At 44.2% G+C, this 18,885-nt stretch overlaps 1 protein-coding gene across 1 annotated transcript in view; it reads right to left on the bottom strand.

Annotated features, from left to right (window-relative positions):
* Positions 1–18,885, bottom strand: part of USH2A (usherin) — a 3,586,186-nt gene that overhangs the window by 1,295,429 nt on the left and 2,271,872 nt on the right. The window contains exon 42 of the mRNA XM_069233891.1: positions 3,193–3,521. Coding sequence (XP_069089992.1) covers positions 3,193–3,521 — 329 coding nt within the window. The remainder of the gene's footprint in view (positions 1–3,192; positions 3,522–18,885) is intronic.

Here is an 18,885-nt window from a genome sequence, read left to right as displayed (position 1 = left end):
GTGGGCTACCAATGGTCCTTACAGCCAAGGAAGTGTTCTGCCATGTTGGTTGTGGCAGGAATGTTGCACTCTGGGAAAGCCAGATGCCATACATCACCGGACCTGTGTCACCAGAGAGGAGGGGACCAACTAGCCCATTGGCTAATGACTGTGTTGTCCCCCTCGGGGCTCTCTGATGGGATATAATGGGCACCCTGGCACCCAAGACTTCAGTACTCACTGGACCTGGAAAGAGGATGAAAAGGAGACCACTATGCACCTCTTGCAGGTGCACACAGAGAGACTGGGACGCCAGAGCAACTGCACCTGCTGCACTTTAGGCTTGTGAAGTTTGGACCCTGTTCTGCGTGCCTAGCTCAGGAAACACTGATCTCTGCCCTCAGTCCAAAGCAGAGACTCCAAGGGTCAGTTGGCTTGCCCCAAGAACAGCAGTGAGGACATTAAAGCTGGTAGCCACCGCAGAAGTCTTGCCGCTACTGGACTTCAGGCACCCCCAGGGACCATTCAGAGATAGCCAAAAGGTGCACCTGTGTCTGCTGGACCCATGAGTGCTGGTTGTGACCAGATTCATGACCAGATTTGTCACCCGAGAGGTACATGAGGCTCCACCAAAGATTTGCATCCTGACCTCTGTGTTGCAAAAATGCAAGATCTGCTTCAGCAGCCCTTAGATCCTTGCAAAGAGGACTTCGTGGGACCCCAAAATCCATGGACAGAGTCGCCCCCACTCACCTGTGGCCTAAGGATTCGACCAGACTTCATCACCATGGGCTGCACAGCATCCAGAGCAACCTTGAATGTCTTTGAGCATGCGTCCCTCAGCATCAGGGCTATTCCATTATTTCCTATGGAGGTCATCCTATAAAGTTTGCTCTAAAAACACTCTGGTGGCCAGGTAAGTGTCCAAAGTATCCTCTCTGGCCCCCTGGACCTCTGTCCTGACAGACTTGGTCGCCAAACTCAGGCTGGAGCTGCCAAACTAACTTTTCCAAACCTTTCCAAAGTTCTTAATGATCAATGCTTGTTTGCAGTTGATGCTGAAGTTATTTATTCCTTTTAAGTTCTATATCTCTGGAATCCTCCGGTGGATTTTCATGATCAAGGTCTCTAAAGAGTCATAAAAATCTACTTTTTTAACCTGGTGTCTTGTTCCTTTTTTGTTGTATGACTTTCTTATTCTACTGTTTGGTGTTATTAAATGCTTTACACATTGTTCCTTTGCTAAGCCTTACTGCTTGCATTCATAGCTACCCAGAGTCGAGTAAACATACCTGACTGGACACAGGATGGTATGTGGGAGTGTACATCACAGTAGGGCTACCTAGCCATATCATATAGTACACTCCAAATCCCTATTCCCCTCAAAGCTTAATAGGTAGTTAGTGGGTCTTTCCTAAATAGAACTTCCACCTCCACGCCACCATCCTGCTTAAACCTTGTGACAAAGAATTTGGACTCATCAATCTGAGCGTAGTAACAAAATGGATGAACTGTGATCAGAATTTAATATTGGAATACATGATTACCTCCTGTAGCTTCAGGATGAACATGGGGCAGAAACTTCCAGGGTACTAGGATTTCATTATCTGAATCCATGGTCCTGCACCAGTGGTGGGCAAGAAATTAATTTTGGTACCAAAGTTGGAATATTCATCACCATCTCCTCTTTGCTAGATTTGGGACCAGAATCAGGATGTGTTCTGTTAGAAGAGGCTGTAGTGCAGCCTGACTTGAAGGAAGAAGCTGACCAACTACTGTGGAGTGGCAATGAAGGTGCCTTTGTATGAGGAGGCCGATGCCTGGACGAGGATAGTGAAAGAGCTGAAGAGTGGATGACTGCAAAGGCTCTGTGACCCAGGGAGGACCTACACCACTCATGACTGTGAATTAGGTCTAGCTGACCTGAGTGTCACTGCAGAAAGTGCTGTCTTGTGAAAGCACCTGAAAACCCAAGGCTCATGTTAAGACCCTGAAACTGCATCAAAGATGATCCCACTGTGAAGATCTACTGCATAAAAGTGTGATTTGCTAAAAGACTTTTGACTCCAGTCAGTAGTTGTGCTGGACTTAATAGTGTCTGAAAGGAAGACTGGATCTTGAGCAGCACATTCTCTGCAGAGCCACTCCAACTCTAGTATTGGTGTTTTCTGGCCTCACAGCTGAGCATGTGTCAGCGCATCTACCCAGACACATCTACTGAAGATCGCAACCATCACCAGTTGAGGGTGGTAAGAGAAGTAGGTGAGTCTCACTTAGTGGGTCATGAATGACAAATACAAATTGAGTGGTAAGCCCACAGAAATGGAACCACAATTGCAGACTGCCCAAACAACACTAAACAAACAGAAAAGTGGTATGCTATTGTGACTCTGGGGATGAGAAGTAGAACCTACAATTTTGGGGGTTAAAAGTCAAATGTTTGACACATTGTGTTGTGAGCTACGGGAGCTGCCCACAGACAACTCAGTTAAAATATCCTCAAGGTTTGAGTACTTGACGTCTCTACCCTGAGGATTACGGACTGAAAGGGTGTACTTAGAGATGAGTTCTGGGTCCATAGGCAGGTGTAAGCACAGGACACCAGTGGCAAATGTTTCTAATTGACACAGTCTGACACAGTCTGAGTCAAGAAATCTCATGAAAATGTTTCCACATGCGTTTTTCACAGTTTTGCATTCTTCTTGGAAGAAGATTCCATTTAATGTTGCACTGTGAGATTAATCAGTGCAAAGAAGGTAATAAAAGGTCTAAAAGGGCAACAGAGAAAGAGACATAGATGAGCAGAAAGCTACCAAAACATTTATATCAGACAATACATCAAAATTGAAACAATACATGTATATTAAATAACAAATTAATCTCAGTGTCTGGATACCCTCACTGGTGACAAGCAGTGGTATACAAATTCACATTACAGTACATAAGAGGGTAGGCTAGCAGAAGCTGCAAGATATCCACAGGCGCACAATACTTTACACAGACTGTTAGCAACGAAACTGAAACAGAAGAAACTATTTCTGCATAACTGCTCCCTGTCACAGCTTGGATGTAACGATATGTGATATAAGCAAACAAAACGTCCTGACATAATTACATCTTTTTATTCTTAACAGGAGCAATACATTGAATTTCGTTTGGGATACATCTAAACAAATATGGAAATGAATATAAGCAGAGCCTACACTGCATTACCTCAAATTTGGTCCATTAGGCTTTGAAGGCGGTTGCCAGGAAACCGCGATGAATGACTCACTGATTGGAGTGGCAGACAATACACCAATATCCTGGGGAAATGTTGGGTCGGTAGTTACAAGTGTAGGTAAACTTTGTGTACATCCTCCATAGTAGCCGCCTCCAGTAGAACAAGCCACAATGGTAATAGAGTAGTTTGTGTATGGGATTAAATTTGTCACTATATGGCTCAATGGAGAACTGTTGTTCACTGTAATTATAGGATCAGGCAGGCGAATCTCATAGCTCGTGATCTCTCCGTTTGGCATTAGAGGCCTCTTCCAGTTGACCTGTGTGAAAATGACATTTAAAGTCAGATTTAAACCAGCTAACAAACAATATGCTTAAATCACATACACTGCAAAAAGTAATACATATGGATAATGACAGGAAAGCTAGCAGAGTCCATGGTTACAGTATATCTCAAATGTGCAGCAATGAATGCAAACACACGATATTTGCTTGAGACTTCATTTCACTTTTTTGTCATTAAGAATGAAATTCAATTTTCATCAGTTTGAGGTCTTAGAAAGTGCCTCTAGAGCAGTTATATTGCAGTTTCAGTCAGATACCAATCTGGAGCATCCTATATTCTGCCTGTCTGTCACATGTTCTAAATTCTTGTGAACAGAATTATTCTGTTCTAGAAAAAGAAATATTAGCTATGAAAAAGACTTGTGAGCAATAGAGGTATCTCTTAATGGGAATTGCTGAACCTTTTAAAATAAGAACAGACCATAGAAATCTCAAATTCCTCCAAAAACATACAACAGGCCCTCATTATGACCCTGGCGGTCTTTGACTGCCAAGGTCACGGTGGCGGTTTCACCGCCAATAGGCTGGCGGTGAAGATCGCCACATCCCCACTCATACCCCCAGGGCGGTTGGAGCCGGGGGGCAAGAGATGAGCATCTCTAACCGGTGGTCCGTAGAAGACAGCCAGTGGTATTTTGAGCCGGCTTTCCACCAGGGTTTCCGCGGCGGTAGCACTGCCAAGAAACCGTACTCGCTGTCGCATTTGAAACGCACACCGGGATGCCGGTATAACTGCTTATGATATACTGTTTCTTGAGGATTTAGTTGTGCGATTTAGTTGAATATATGGAAGTTTTAGCACGGACTCTGTGGCATATTCACAAGGGATTCTGTTAAGTTGGACCAAGACTGTTACGTCGTTACTCTATTGATTTTGATGGAATTTTGTCACATTACGATGTTTCTACATTTGAGTCCTGAAGAAGTCGTTTGGGATTATGGTCCTGTGACGAAACACGTGTTGGCTTGATTACATTTCAAAGCTTGTTTGTGTCTCAGACCATTTTTGTGAAGCTTCAATGATTGGACACTTTGGGATTTCATCTTCAGGAGAACTTTTCTCTATAAGAAAACTTTGAGTAACTCGATCATATAGCCATGGATAGCCATGGACTGACTGTATTGCCTACATTGGATTGTGAAATTACTTCATTACATTATTTGCTGTACATGTACATGTTCTTGTTGTAACTTTTTTGAGTTCCTCACGGAGGTAATTTTTGTGTTTTTGTTTACAATGTAAACGGTTTGAGGGATGGGTGTGGTCCCTTGTGAAGGCACCATACAATGACTCTGTGGCCTATTTTTGTCCTTGAGCGCCCTTGTTTTTCCCACTTATTGCACCCCTTTTTTCGTCAGCACTGCCAAGAAAACCCTAGTGGAAAGGCTACCAGTGACAGGGAATTTGTTCCCTGTCACTGGCCGAAGACTCCCCCACCCTCCTCCCACAAAGCACAATACCACCCTACTCCCCCCCAGTTACAGCACCCCGCATACATGCACATGCACACAGACACTCACATGCACCCCGCATACACTCATTCATCAACACTGATATAAAAGCATTCACTCACATGAATCCATACACACATTCACTGCAACACTCATAGACACATTCACTTCAATACTCATACATGCATTTGCTTCAACACTCATACAAGCGTTCACTTCAGCACTCATACACGCATACAAACACACAGACAAACACTCATTCACACACGCACACACAACATCCCCCACCCCTCCCCTGTCGGACACCCGACTTACCTTATTTGACAAGGAGGTCGTCCGGCAGGGAACGGGCGCTTCCACCGCCAGCAACGCCCCTCCATCAGGACACCATCAGGCCGTATTACAAGTCGTAATAGGCTGGTGGGGTTCGTCTGGCGGGGCAGGGCCGGTGGTGGATCCACCCATGCGCCTCCAGCTGCCGGAACGACTAAAAAGACCACCAAAGTCAAAATGAGGGCCATAATATAAGAAAAGCCAAAAATCCTCTTGAGCTTATTTGTTCACAATATGATTTCTAAGTCACCTATATTCCAGGTTCCCAGAACATTGTTGCAGATTCCTTGTCATGTAAATAATGTTGCAGATTCTGACTCTGAAAAGCCTCCAATACTCCTGAATAGCTGATTCCTCTGTGTAGTCCAATAATTTCTCCACATAATCCATGATGTTCAAGTAAATTTAGATCAACAGACCTTGCCAGAACTTAACTTAAGACAGCTCTTGCACGTCATCGAGCTATATATATATATATATATATATATATATATATATATATATATAACCTAATGGCAGTCGTCACTAGATAGTTAAAGTTAGGACCTAGTTTCTATAACAAAAACTGTTTTTACTTGCCTATATCTTTGGCACAGTTTGATGAATCTTCACAAAGATTTCCAGAACGATACAACAGTCATGTGAGCTGCTGTCTGGAACGTTTTGCGGTGATCTGTCAAGTGGGAGCTGAGATGAAAGGGGGTGAAATTTAGAGTGTTTCCAATGTTCATTCCTATTGGAAAAATTGAACAGCAATAGCACCAAATCCACTGGATGGAATTGCACCAGATTTGGCAAAACGGTAGCTCTTGGTCCAGAAATAACCCTTTTTGTTATATGGTGTAAATCCATTCAGTAGTTTTTGAGAAATGTAAGAAAATCCAAATGTGTATATATAGGGACGAGAAGGATTGGCTACCCCTCCCGATCTTGTGCTGAGATTTGATTGGCTGGGTAGCAATGTTGGGACTCGGCTTCAGCTGAGTCAATGCAAAAATTTTTAAAAATAAAGAAAAAGGGTCAGGGTAGAGTCACCCTGACCCCCTTAGCTCTGGTGCTGGAGTCCCAGGGGGACCACCCTAGGCCTAAAAAGCATTTTTTTAAAAATGTTACCACAAATTTTCAACTGGATCACAAATCCGTGGTAAACTTTTTTTTAAAAAGCCAAGCGTGGGCTCCCACTCTTGTTTTTAAATAAGCCCCCAGGTGGACCTGGTTCTGGGGGCAGTGTTTTGTTTTAAATGGGGGGCCTCCTGGCCCCCCCATATCCCAGGGGATCACCACCTCCCTGGGCATTACAGAAATTGGCTGCGGGGGTGCACAGGCCCCCCTGCAACCCTGGGGACTACCACCTCCCTGGGGTAATTAGTTGAATATGTAAAGGGGGGCCGATTCGGATCCCTCTTAGCCCCGGGGAACACCACCTCCCTGGGGCTATACAAGTTGGAGGGGGGCTGCGAAGGCCCCCTTGAGGAGCCACTGATGGCCCTGGGGACAGCCACCCCCCAGGGCCAGCTCCTGCTATGTCCCGGGGTGCCCACCCCGGGGACATAGCTGTTTGGTGTGGCTTGGCTGCAGATTTGACAGCTGCAACTAAGTCACAGCAAACACTCCATTTTTTTACAGCAGGACCTGTCAAACAGATCCCGCTGTCAAAAAGCGGAGTTTTCATCTCTGTTCCCTGCACCCGGAAGAACATCTCATGTTCAGACCTTAAGAGGGGCCTAGTGTTGTGGGTGCTAATTCCTTACCCTAGTAGTTAACACAAGCTGCAAAATTAACTCTGCAAGTGCAGAATTACTGGTGATTACAAGATTGGACTGGGAAATTGAGATGATAATTCTGATTAACCTGGATATTCTCTAATGTTCCTTTGTAGTTTCCCCAAAAGATTTCAGATACTTTAAATAGCTGTTATCCCTGGCAAAATATTGCAATATCCTCTGCTCGTCTGCATTTCTCAGAATCCAGTAAAGGCCAGTAACTACTGTTACAAGTTCCATCTGAGATTCTGAGAATCTCGCAGTGGAGGATTTTTATTTGAGATACATTTGTCCAAAGATTTAATTCTGAGATTGATTCCTACAAATATGCATAAACCTACATTTTGGAGGGATTCACTGAAACTGTCATCAGAGTATCTGAATGCAAAAAAGTGCCTCTTTTTGCATGGTCACATTGATTTTTTGTGGACCGATGCTGCTTTTTTAAAATTCTGTGTAGTGCGGTACCGCTTCCAGTCCCCAGAGCATAATCTGACCCCTAAAACAAGGTAAAATTGTCTAATCCACAATCTGCATATTTAATTTTCCAGTAAGGCCATAGTATATGGTTTAAGAAAATGCACAAATTACAAGTGAGTGAGAGAAGACTACTCATTATCTCAAACACTTCCCTAAGTTTGCCTCAAGCTCTCTGTAGGGGCAGAACATTTTTTCCATGCTGCGTCTTGGTGATAATGGTGCATTGTGGGATAGTGTGCAGTGAGGCGAACAGGATGTGCTGCAAAAGTGGTAAGGTTTGCCCTTAAGAACTTTTTACCCATTGTTCAAGGAATGCCCAACAGGCACCATCCCCCACTAGCTAGTGAAATGAACAAAGGTAGTACCTCGCCCCCACCTCCTCAGAACACTTTCTGGACCTGTGGAAGAACAGAAGATGACTAGACTTGCAAACTACACCCTGTGAGGAGATCTGAAGGGATGAACCTGCTACCACGTGTACCCATAAGTAAGAGGTGGACTCCAAAGGTCAGTTGCATGACTTCCTCTGTGGCTACAGGGTCATTATATACTGCAAGAAACACACAAGTGAACCAGTTATAAATGAAACTGGACTAGACCTTGATGGTGATCTGTGCTGGAATGTGTGATGGCTCCTATGTGCTGTCTTCAGATCCTTGTAGCCTTAGAACCGTCTCTAAAAAAAAATGCACAGTCTGAAAAGTTGTACCTTAGAAACATTTCTGACTTACAAGGCCTCCAGAATTTCAGCAGCACCTCACAGCATGGGTGTCTGATTTCAATGAGACTTGTTCAGAGACAGCTTCAGGTATGCCTAGCTGGAGGATTTTGAGCTCCTTACACAGACGAAGGGCCTTATTACAACATTGGTGGTCCGAGGACCACCAATGCCACGGTGGCGGTCCGACCGCCACATTATGCGATTGGCAAGCAAACCTGCCACCCTACCACTGTTCCCATCAGGATCTTCGATCCCGACGGGCTGGCAGCAGGTGCAGATTGTAATCAGTGCTGCCCTGCTGATTACAACCTTGTTCTCCACCAGCCTTTTCACGGAGGTACAACTGCCATGAAAAGGCTGGCAGAGAAAAAGTGCAGGGGGTACGTGGCATGGGCAGTGCAGGGGTTCCCCTGCCCAGCACCCTCAAAATGCACATTGTCTGCTGTACTGTGAAGACAATGCGCATTTCGAGGGTGCTGGTGCCCCCTGCATGCAGCAGGATTGCGGCCAGCTCAATTATGAACTGGCGACAATGCTGCTGCCACTTTCTCACTGGGCTAACCAGCAGAAACCTTAGTTTCAGCCAGTCAGCCCAGTGGGAAAGTTGTAATAGGGCTGGTGGGGAGGTCGCCATCATGGCGGCAACCACCCCGTTGGGAGTTTGGCAGACAGGTGTTCCCATCCACCATACTATTTATCGGCCCCTAAGTACAAAGGAAGGTAGAAATCTTGACCCTGTGAAGGTGTGAAAAGTATCCACTCAACAGGAGTAATTTGCCAACCACAAAATTGGAATTTCTCATACTTTGAGCTTTTCTCGCCAAAACACACAGCTTCAGTAGAACTTCATCCAGCTGCTATCGCGCCTTGAAAGGACTTCTGTGAATACAGCATTCAACTTTGCCCCGCTAGAGAATGTCAACTTATATGAAAAGGTAAGTCAGAAGGTAGAAACTTTGATGGCGATGACTCGCTTGGTTTCTCCGACTTGTGCTCCATAGTGGTAGGCTTGCACTTGTGATCAGGTCCAGATCAACCTCAAACAATTTAAGGTTGCCTCCTAAATATGTCTTTTTTTTTTTGTCTTAAAACGTAAAAATTCATATCTCAAGTCCCCCTTATTCGATTTTTACCCTTTTGGGTAATTTTTCTTATTATATTTTCTTCCTTGTTTAAAAAATTTTTGTGGGGTTTTTATTGAGTTGTATTTTAACTTTGTGACTGTTATGGTGCTGCTACTTTGCACAGTTTCTTAGGCTAAGCCTATCTGCTCTGTGTCATAGCAACCAGGTGTCGAGACAACGTTTAAATTTTCAAAACAGTGTGTTTGACCTTACTGTGCTTTGGGACCTACTGCCTAGGTAGGACTCACATTCTCACCAACTAATAACCCATTTCAGTATACTGAAAAGCTGCCCAAAAATGATTTTCATATGTACTTCTGTTCCCAATAAACCTCTTCTGTCGATGATCCCTAAAGTGGACAGTCCAGGGATATAAACATTGATGAGATGTGCATCAGAGTACAGGTGTTTATTTGTCCATCTGGATTATCTTTTTCAGGTGGCCAGATTCCGTCCCTTACAACTGACAAACATTTGTGGTGTTTTTCATACTAAATTCTTAACTTAATCCAACCTTTTGGCCCCAAGTGCAAGTATTTAAACCCACTGGAAAGATTTGAAAATTCCCAATAATTGGATTTGTTTTTCTGGGCAGGCACCATCTTCTCCAGTTGCCACCCAATTCTCTCTCCCAGGCAAACACTGGCGTTCCCACCTTTGATCCTGTACTTATTATAAAAGAAAATCTAGTTATCTTGTAGATTTTCCAATAAGCAAATTTGAAGTTAGCTAAATGTTTAGATCTTGCTTCTGTAAATCAGAGTCAGAGATGTCCAAATATAAATTCATTCAAATGTACCTTTTTGCACACGTGATTGTCCACAAACTTTGGGAATTGGTGGCTCTATGTTTTGAAAGGTAATATATTACACAAAATTGTTGTGCATTGTCCAGTCACTGGATAGCCTGTTTCAGTCGATTTTCTCCATATGGCAAATGCAAAATATTTTAATGTATAACCCAAATATATCACAACTTGCAATTTAAGACTCGGTTTTAAGCAACTGTGATGAATTTCCCTTTAAAAACATATGAGTAAAGAATACTGTGATAAATCTATCTGCCTGTTTTAGGACCTCATGACTCTAGGACCTCTGCTGTGGATTGATGGTGCTAACTAAGCCTTAGCCATATGTGTGCCTCGAACTAGTGTTCCCCTGTACTCTCAATGCAGAAACTACTACTATGGGACTATTGTGTTTCTCAGGTCCTCTAGCTGCTAAATGCTAATAACTTGCCCATTGCATATAACAGTAAAATGCTTCTGACCACAGCTCTTGTATTTGGATTGGTTATGAAATAATGGGGATGCATTTTTCCCCACTATTAAAAATGCATTATATTCAGCTAGGATAGTGGCACTGACCTGAGTTGTGCTACATAGCCAGTCTTATCAGGTTAAAAATAATCAATACTTTATTTGCATCTAAGAAATGAAATCACAACTTTTAATCAAATTAATTTCCCATTCAGAATGGGACATTTGTTTTAGGTCGAGTACCAATGAGACACAGTTTAGTGTATTTCTGAGCCACCCCTAGTGGCTAATACGGTACTGACTCTTCTGACAAGAGGACCATAATTAGGGGTGGGTGGAAATCGAGGAGTTTTACTCTGTGGAATTCCACAGTCACATAAAAAGTCTGCGAAATTCCATGTTGTTCCGCAAGCAGGCAGAAATTGGTACGTTTCATTACCCACGCTGATTTATAGCATCTGGAGCTTCTTCCACGCAGAGAAATCAGCACAAATGGCACCACACCACACCACACGCCAGATGAGCTCCTGCTAAAGTTGGTTCTGCTGCTGCTCAAGTAGGTTTTTTACTCAAGCTGCAGCATTTTGATTGAGACTGCCGGCATTGTGAAAATCTCACCGGGTGCCCTCCTAGTACCCGAAAACCATAGGGAACTGTTTGTGAGAAAACACATTCCGCCAAGCAGCATTGTGCCAGAATTTGGCCAGAACTCCGTGTTAAATGTGTAGCGCAGAGTGGTCAAAACTCTGTGAACACTACCAGCAGAGCGTAATTTTTCACCAACGCCAAAACATAACTAAGCCATTTGCCAGCCCAAGTTTAGTCAAAACTCATAAAGGAGATCGACTGACCTTTTCTATCTTATTTGATGAAAACAATAAATATTAGACTATGGTCCTCATTATGTGTTTAGCAGGCGGCGGAGGCTGCCCGCCAAACTCATACCGCCATCTGACCGCCAGTGCAGCCAGAACACCGTCGGCCCTATTACGAGTTCACCGCAGAGCCGCCTGCGATGAACAGGGCCTCAACATTGACACCAGCTCGTAATCGAGCCAGTGGCAATGTGGCAGTGCGGCGGGTGCAGTACCACCCATAGCGCTTTCCACTGCCCATAATTTGGGCAGTGGAAAGCGCACTGGGGCTGTCCATGGGGGCCCCTGCACTGCCCATGCCAAGTGCATGGGCAGTGCAGGAGCCTACATGAGGCCTCCGGCAGCCCCTTTCCACCAGCCTTTGCATGACAGGGCTACCACCATGCAAAGGCTGGCAGAAAGGGGACTCGTAATCCCCAGGGCAGTGCTGCAAGCAGCGCTGCCCTGGTGGGTTGAGACCACTGAGACCACCTGGCTATTGGCTGTCGGGAACCTGGCGGTGTCGGTGGTCCAACCTTGGCGGCTCCACCACGGCACTGGCGGTCTCATGACCGCCAGGGTCGTAATGAGGTCCTAAATGCCACCTCACCTCAGTAGGACCTTTAGAAGACCTTCAAAAGACTGTGCTGGAAGGACACTGATGGGTACCAGGTTTAACTGAGCAATGGTGGGTGGATACAGAGGACATAATGGAGCTCTTTATATACAAAGGTGCTGTATCAATTGTGGTACATTTACATCCAGATGGTTCATGGAGGCGTTGTTGAACCTAAACAAGTGTCCAGAACAAAAGCATCCACCACTGTAGTAAAAGCAGGACAGCATAATAAGATCATCTTTTAGGTACTGTACTGGGAACATCTGCATACACATTGCTTGTAACCTTTTTTCAAAACTCCAACTTTGGGCTACTGATCCTTAAGAACCAGCGTTGAGGGAGACGTAAGAAGAAGACGACACACTGTTTTCATATGATCCAATAAACACTATCTTCTGCTTGAAAAACATAGGAACAACTATTCCTACTTCTTTCTAAATCTTTGACCTGATTTCAAGACTTGGGAAAGCAAGTTTCAGTCCTGCTTTAAAGGGAAATATGGAACAACAATGCCTGAGACAGCTGAATGCTAGCTAGGTGAATTATCTTTTGGAAAGCTTGAAGTCCAGGAGGAATGATAAGTTCAAAAACTAGAGGTGGAGTTTGACCAGGTCAAAGGAAAGACTGTAGAAAATCAGCAAACATTATGGGGACCCTTCTATAAAGAATTTCTGGAAGACTGGATGCCTCAGCCAAGTTCGGAAGCAACAAAAATAAAAATGAACGTTTTGTGCAACGAACCTGAATGCCTGAAAGGAGGTTGCTTCTGAGTCCCAGCTAACACATCGCGAAGCAAGTAACATCAGTACAGAAAGCTATGATCTTTGTGAGCAAGCTTAGACTGAGGTTCTAGTTACTATTCCTGCTGCACTGTTTAATGCCTACTTTTAAAACACGTCCCTTGTTGATAGCTAGATTTGAAAGGAGGGCTTTTTTTTTATAGATGCCGCGCCCTATGATCTATATATTTCTTGACTGTATTGTTTGTCTGGTTGATTTGTTACACGCCCAAATTACTCACTTTCTAGCTGCCTTGACAACTAAGTGACATTTCCAAAGATGAGCCACAGTTCTACTTATTGAATCGAGTTTAACTCGGTGAAATACTCTGGCTGGGCAAATTCACATACAGCTCACATCAAAACGGTGATATCTCACACCAAAGCATGCCAGTGGATTCCCTGACAATTACAGATGGAGAGCATCCTCTTTGTGGTGCTGTACACATTTTCTTAATTTTCCACCCAGTTTGCATGTACATTAGCAGTCAGTATTTGACATCTCTGCCACAGCAGGATGTTTTACTAATCTTCCCTGAACATGCACGAACAAACCAAAAGCAAACGTTTATGCCACAGGAGTCTTTTCATTCTGTGCATTGCAAGTCTTTTCAGCAAATCCTCATGACGGGTAAAAGCAGTCTTGGTCATAATACCTTCAGTATAAGCAGCTAGTATACAGGAGTGCAGATGTACAGAGGGGGTGTTGGCACAAGCACAAAGGGAAGGAATGATGAGGTGATAGGGACCCACACAACGTAGCAGTGTCTGACTCTGCACCAACGAAGCATCCAGTACAAAACAAGAGCATCTAACGGGGTTCATCGTCTGTTGGCAACCATTTTTGTCAGTAAGCATTTCCCAAGCCTGTGCTAAGTCCCTATGACCTGTTCTAGAATTCAAGGCCCTCAAGATGCTACTCTCAGCTTCTGCCGAGCTGGTTACGTCAGTGCCTCAAATCGTCAGTGTGTGGGCATTTTTGGATTTGCAAGCCGCTGCATTTTTATGCTTGGGCAATACTAACAACAGAATCATATAGCTGCATGCAGCAATGGCTATTCCAGTTCATGGCACAAGTCCAAGCAAAGAGATTTTGGGAGCCAGTAGTCTAGATCTGTGAAAATTGCTGAGAATATCTCAATTACTTGAAGCCAATAACAGGACAGCCTGAGAAAACTTGAAACCATATGGAAAAAAACTTTTACTAGACACTCAACACGTATGGCTGTTGTCGTTGGCTTCTGAATACATCTTGCTATCGCATCGCTGTGTCAGATACATATGAAGTAAAAAGAAAAAGAAACTGTATGAGTTTTACACGTGTTTATAGACAATCAATCTGGTTGCTCTCTAGTATGACACCATTCTTCCTCAGTTATTTCTCTGTTCAGATCAGCCTTCCATTTGAATTTGCCATCACTCATTACAACCACAACTGCGTGCTGTTAATGTAGGATGGAGGCAGCCATCCTCCCATTTGCCAATATTCTAATTGTCTGAAGCATAGCATGAATGAGGTGCTCCGAATTCTCGCTCCCCCAGGTGTGGCACACCAACATGGATGTCGATTCACCAAAATGCTAGGAGTAGAAGTGACTCACATACCCTTTGACCTTGATGGCATCACAGGTAGTGATATCATATGACCCTTGACCAAGATTTTTTCCAAGAAGGAATGTCACATGATTAACATCACACTCACACTCTCTTACCCCCCCCATACTCATTCTTACTCACTCGTATTCACGCTTAATCTCAGTCATACTTACTGACACTCGGGCCCAGGTTTACTAACGCTCTGCACTGGGTTTGCATCACCATTGTGATGCAAACACCGTGTAAAGTGGTAGGGTGGAATTTTCTATCCATCGCAAATCTTGATTTGTGTTGACCAGTATCCCAAAGTAAAGAAAAAGTGTGCTTTGCACTGCTCTATGTTATTTTGCACCAAGTGGGTTTTCCATGGGTGGTGCGTGGGAACTCCAGTGCAACCACCAATAGGATTTGAAGCAAATCTCTACCTACAAACAATAGTAGAGAGGAAATTACACCAAAATCTTTGGACTTCTTAAGGCAGGAATAAGCATGAGAAATATTTGCATTACTCCTCATTTTTCCAAATGTGCATATGAGCTGGATTGTACAGCATAACTAAAAAGTAGGAAAGCCTCAAATATATTTTTTGTAACGGTAGGGAACCCTTCCATTACAAAATCTATGCTTCAGAGAATGCACAAACTTTTGCATTATGGCACAAGGTTGTATGTATTGGTGTGGGGCTGTCAAATATGCACCAGCTCACAGGGAGATAAACAATGTACCAAGCTCTTTACTGGAGATCTTTTCAGGTTGCAGATGTGAACGGTGAGCTACACATTTGAATTAGAAGGATCATTGTGCCCAATACGGACTCTTGTTATTGCTTTTAATCATGACAGGGTTCCCTGTATAATAAACTAATTCTGGATCACCCCTAGTCATTTTTAACCAATCTACTCACCCTGAAGACACCACAATTTCAATGCATTTCACCGTGCACATCGGCAACCTGAAAAGATCTCCAATAAAGAGCCCCTCAGCAGGGTCTGTTGGGCACTGCAGCACCGTCCCAATGTGGAGCTGCTCGATGATGAAGCATGACACCCCCTGGAGTGTGTGAGGGTTCTTGCTCCTGAATGGGGCTACCCCTTTCTGGGGTTCTGACCTGCATGCACTTTTCTTGGTTTCTGTAGGAACTGCATACTTACCTTTGGATATTAGAACATTCTGCCATTAGAGGGCAGAATGTTCTAATAAATATAAAAAGGCCTCATGGAGCTCATGGGGACTAAAATCCCCTTGGGCTCTGTGAGGCCCTTGATCACAGCAAAAGCTGTGAACAACAACATTGGAATGTTGGATCTTCGGGCTTCTACCTGTCATTAGAAACCTAGAGCTACTCCATTGTCTCCAATGAAGTGGCTAGCATCCCAAAGCACTAATACCAGAAAATTACTGTTTTTAAGGCAGGACACCTGACATTCAAACAAATCAATGGTTATTGTTATTTCTTTGGGCTGGATGGCTCCATCGGAAAACACACTTTCTCTGGTTTGGTGCAAAAAAATATAAGTTGCCTGTGTACTACTGGTAGTATTATTATGTTGCATAGAAACATTACATCTGTGTGCATATGATGTCGATAAGTCCTAACGTAATATTTTCTTTAATTCATTTTATGAAAGTAGTGAGCAATTTACAAAGTGTAAAGTTTTCTGTTTGGGTTGATTACTTGTGAAATTCTGCTCTTCCATTTCGCTTGTTCAGTTAATCAATATTACTTGCCTCACACTGGGACACAAAGTACATACAAAACGTACTCAGAGAACTGTCCAGTGTGTAGAGGTGATCAAACAGCAACTACAACAGGGTGGTGCACACTGACGAGACAATGTGTTCACCAGGCAAGCAGTGCCGCAGGCAACAAGTTAGCAATAGCTTTGGTGGAACATAGTCTCTAACCATGCACTATCACAGGTGCCACACTTTCCTGGTGAAAAATGATTTTATTTTTTTTAGTAAGTTTGCAATTTAGTAGATATTAGCTAACTAAATAAGGCGATACTGCCGGACACTGGAGCCAATTTGTTGTCACTTTCCCAGGAGTCTACTTAATTTTATACTTCGAAGCCAGAGCCAACTGGAACACATTGAAGACTTGCTTCATGTTTTTGCCTCAGGCCCTGCGAAAATGTATGGCCTGGATTTACAAGAGTTTAGTGTGGTGTCAACGAGAGAGTGTGGACAGATTTTATATACTTTTTTATGAGCCGGCTTCTTCAGGTGCGTTGACTTGTAATTGTTCTAGGCTGACAGAACATAAGGAATTAAATATTAGAAGAGTATGCGGAATGTCTTTATTTAGAATGCCTGTGTTCTCTGTGGGTAACCATTCCTTCTTAGTTAATGTTCCCTGTCTAGCCTGCAAGCTTCAAGGACAACATCAACTAGAGCCCTATTGACTGTCTCCTTAATTGTTACAAAAACTGTATAACCAATGCGAGAAAAATCCATGAGGCTGACCAAAGTGACTTTGCCCCTTTTTTGTTTCTGCCCAGGCATGGCAGCTTTGAAGCCCGAGCCTTGGCAGTGCGATGCGCGTAAAGAGCTCAGATACATTATGTGGGCAGCGGTAAGCGGTGCGCATATTGATCCGCTGCTCACTGTTGATGTCATGAGAATGCATGCCTTTTAGGAGGCTATTGTCATAATTGCGAGAGATTAAATGATGCAGCTAGGCTCCAGGAATCTTTCATTCAGAGATGAAAACATCTTATTTTCGTATTCGCAGGACTGTAAAGAGATTCAAATGAGGCGCACAGAAAGAACTGCAAGATCTGAATCCACGCATCTTTGCTAGGAGTGTTTCAATAACAGCTCATTGCTCCCTAAACTAGACAATTCTCTTTGAAGAACATTTGTGTATCCTTTTACCGCTTGCTTCACTTTGTGTTTAGCGGATATCATTATTGTGTAAGGATGATCGAACACTATCATTAATGCATAATTAGATCATGCAGTTGTATTACATTGCGCTGTTTTCCAACAAAGACCATCTGTATCCAGATGAAACATGGTAGTAAAGAACACCAAAAAACTTCCATCTCAGCCACTGGACAGTCAGCACTGGAATAGCTTAGGTAAAAACACCAACTAAATAAGGGTATAGATTCCCCCATCGCCAACACCTAAAACACCCATATTCAGGAAACAGAATTGAGCACAAAAAAGGTGTCTTACACAATTGTTGCTCAAAATGTCAAGCTACCATTAGGAGAAAAAAACATCATTGCCTCTGTTGGCTTACGGAACGGCCATCTATCTGTCTCAAAGCTACTAAAAAGTAGGGTGAAGTGAGAGCAGACACTATGGCCTCATTACAACCCTGGCGGCCGGTGTTAAAGCGGCGCGGTAATACCACTAACAGGCTGGTGGTAAAAAAAAATGGGATTTGGACCCTGGCGGTTACCGCCATCCAACACCGCCACTTTAACACACAGACTTCGGTCTCCAGCCCGGCTGCCGTCACATTCCCACCCTCGGGATTACGACCCAGCCTACCGCCATGGTTTCAGTGGTTTTTGCACTGCCACGAAAACCATGGCGATAGGCACTATCAGTGCCAGGGATTATCTTCCCTGGCACTGATAGGGGTCTCCCTTGCCCCCACCCCCTTCCCAGAGTACTCCCCCACTCTCCCCCACCCGATCCTGCCCCGCACATATCCACACCCACATACACACTCACATACACATATGCACACACGCATACCCACCTCCACCCACGCATGCACACATACATACCCACACACCACAACACACACCAACATACCTTGTCACACACATGCATCCACAACACACAACACTCACAATCACTCATTCATGCATGCATCCAACACGACTCACAGCCGTATGCACACATCCCAAAACATATATACACATCCCCCCACATACACACAACAATCTTCACCCCCCTTTCTGGTTGGAGAACCTGACTTACCTGCTTGCAGGGGTCCTCCGGCTGGAGGCGGTCCGCGGTGCTCCTGTCAGCAGCAGCGTCCGCCAGCAAAACACCTCGAGGCCGTATCATTGCTCATGATACAGTCAGTGGTGTTTTGCTGGTGTGGCGGTGATGCTGTCAGCAGCGCCACCTTACTGCCGTCCGCCGCCATGACCGTCGGCGGTGTTCCGCCAGATTTCTGGCAGAATACCGTCGGCGGTCATAATACGCGTTGCCAGTTGGTAGCCACGGCAGCGGTATGTTGGGGGCCGTCGCTGTGGCGGTAGGCGGTCAATACCGCCAATGTTGTAATGAGGGCCCATGTGCCTTTGCTTTGCTCCCCCAGTCAGTAATCTTAGCAAAGTGTGAAAGTTGCAAAAAGCAAATCCGATGTGAACTATTTTTTAGGGGCGTTTAG

This window comes from Pleurodeles waltl, chromosome 5 (genome assembly GCF_031143425.1).
Source record: "Pleurodeles waltl isolate 20211129_DDA chromosome 5, aPleWal1.hap1.20221129, whole genome shotgun sequence".
NCBI classification, from domain to species: domain Eukaryota; kingdom Metazoa; phylum Chordata; class Amphibia; order Caudata; family Salamandridae; genus Pleurodeles; species Pleurodeles waltl.
Note: the sequence above shows the minus strand (reverse complement) of the source record. Positions and strands in the feature narration are given on the sequence as shown.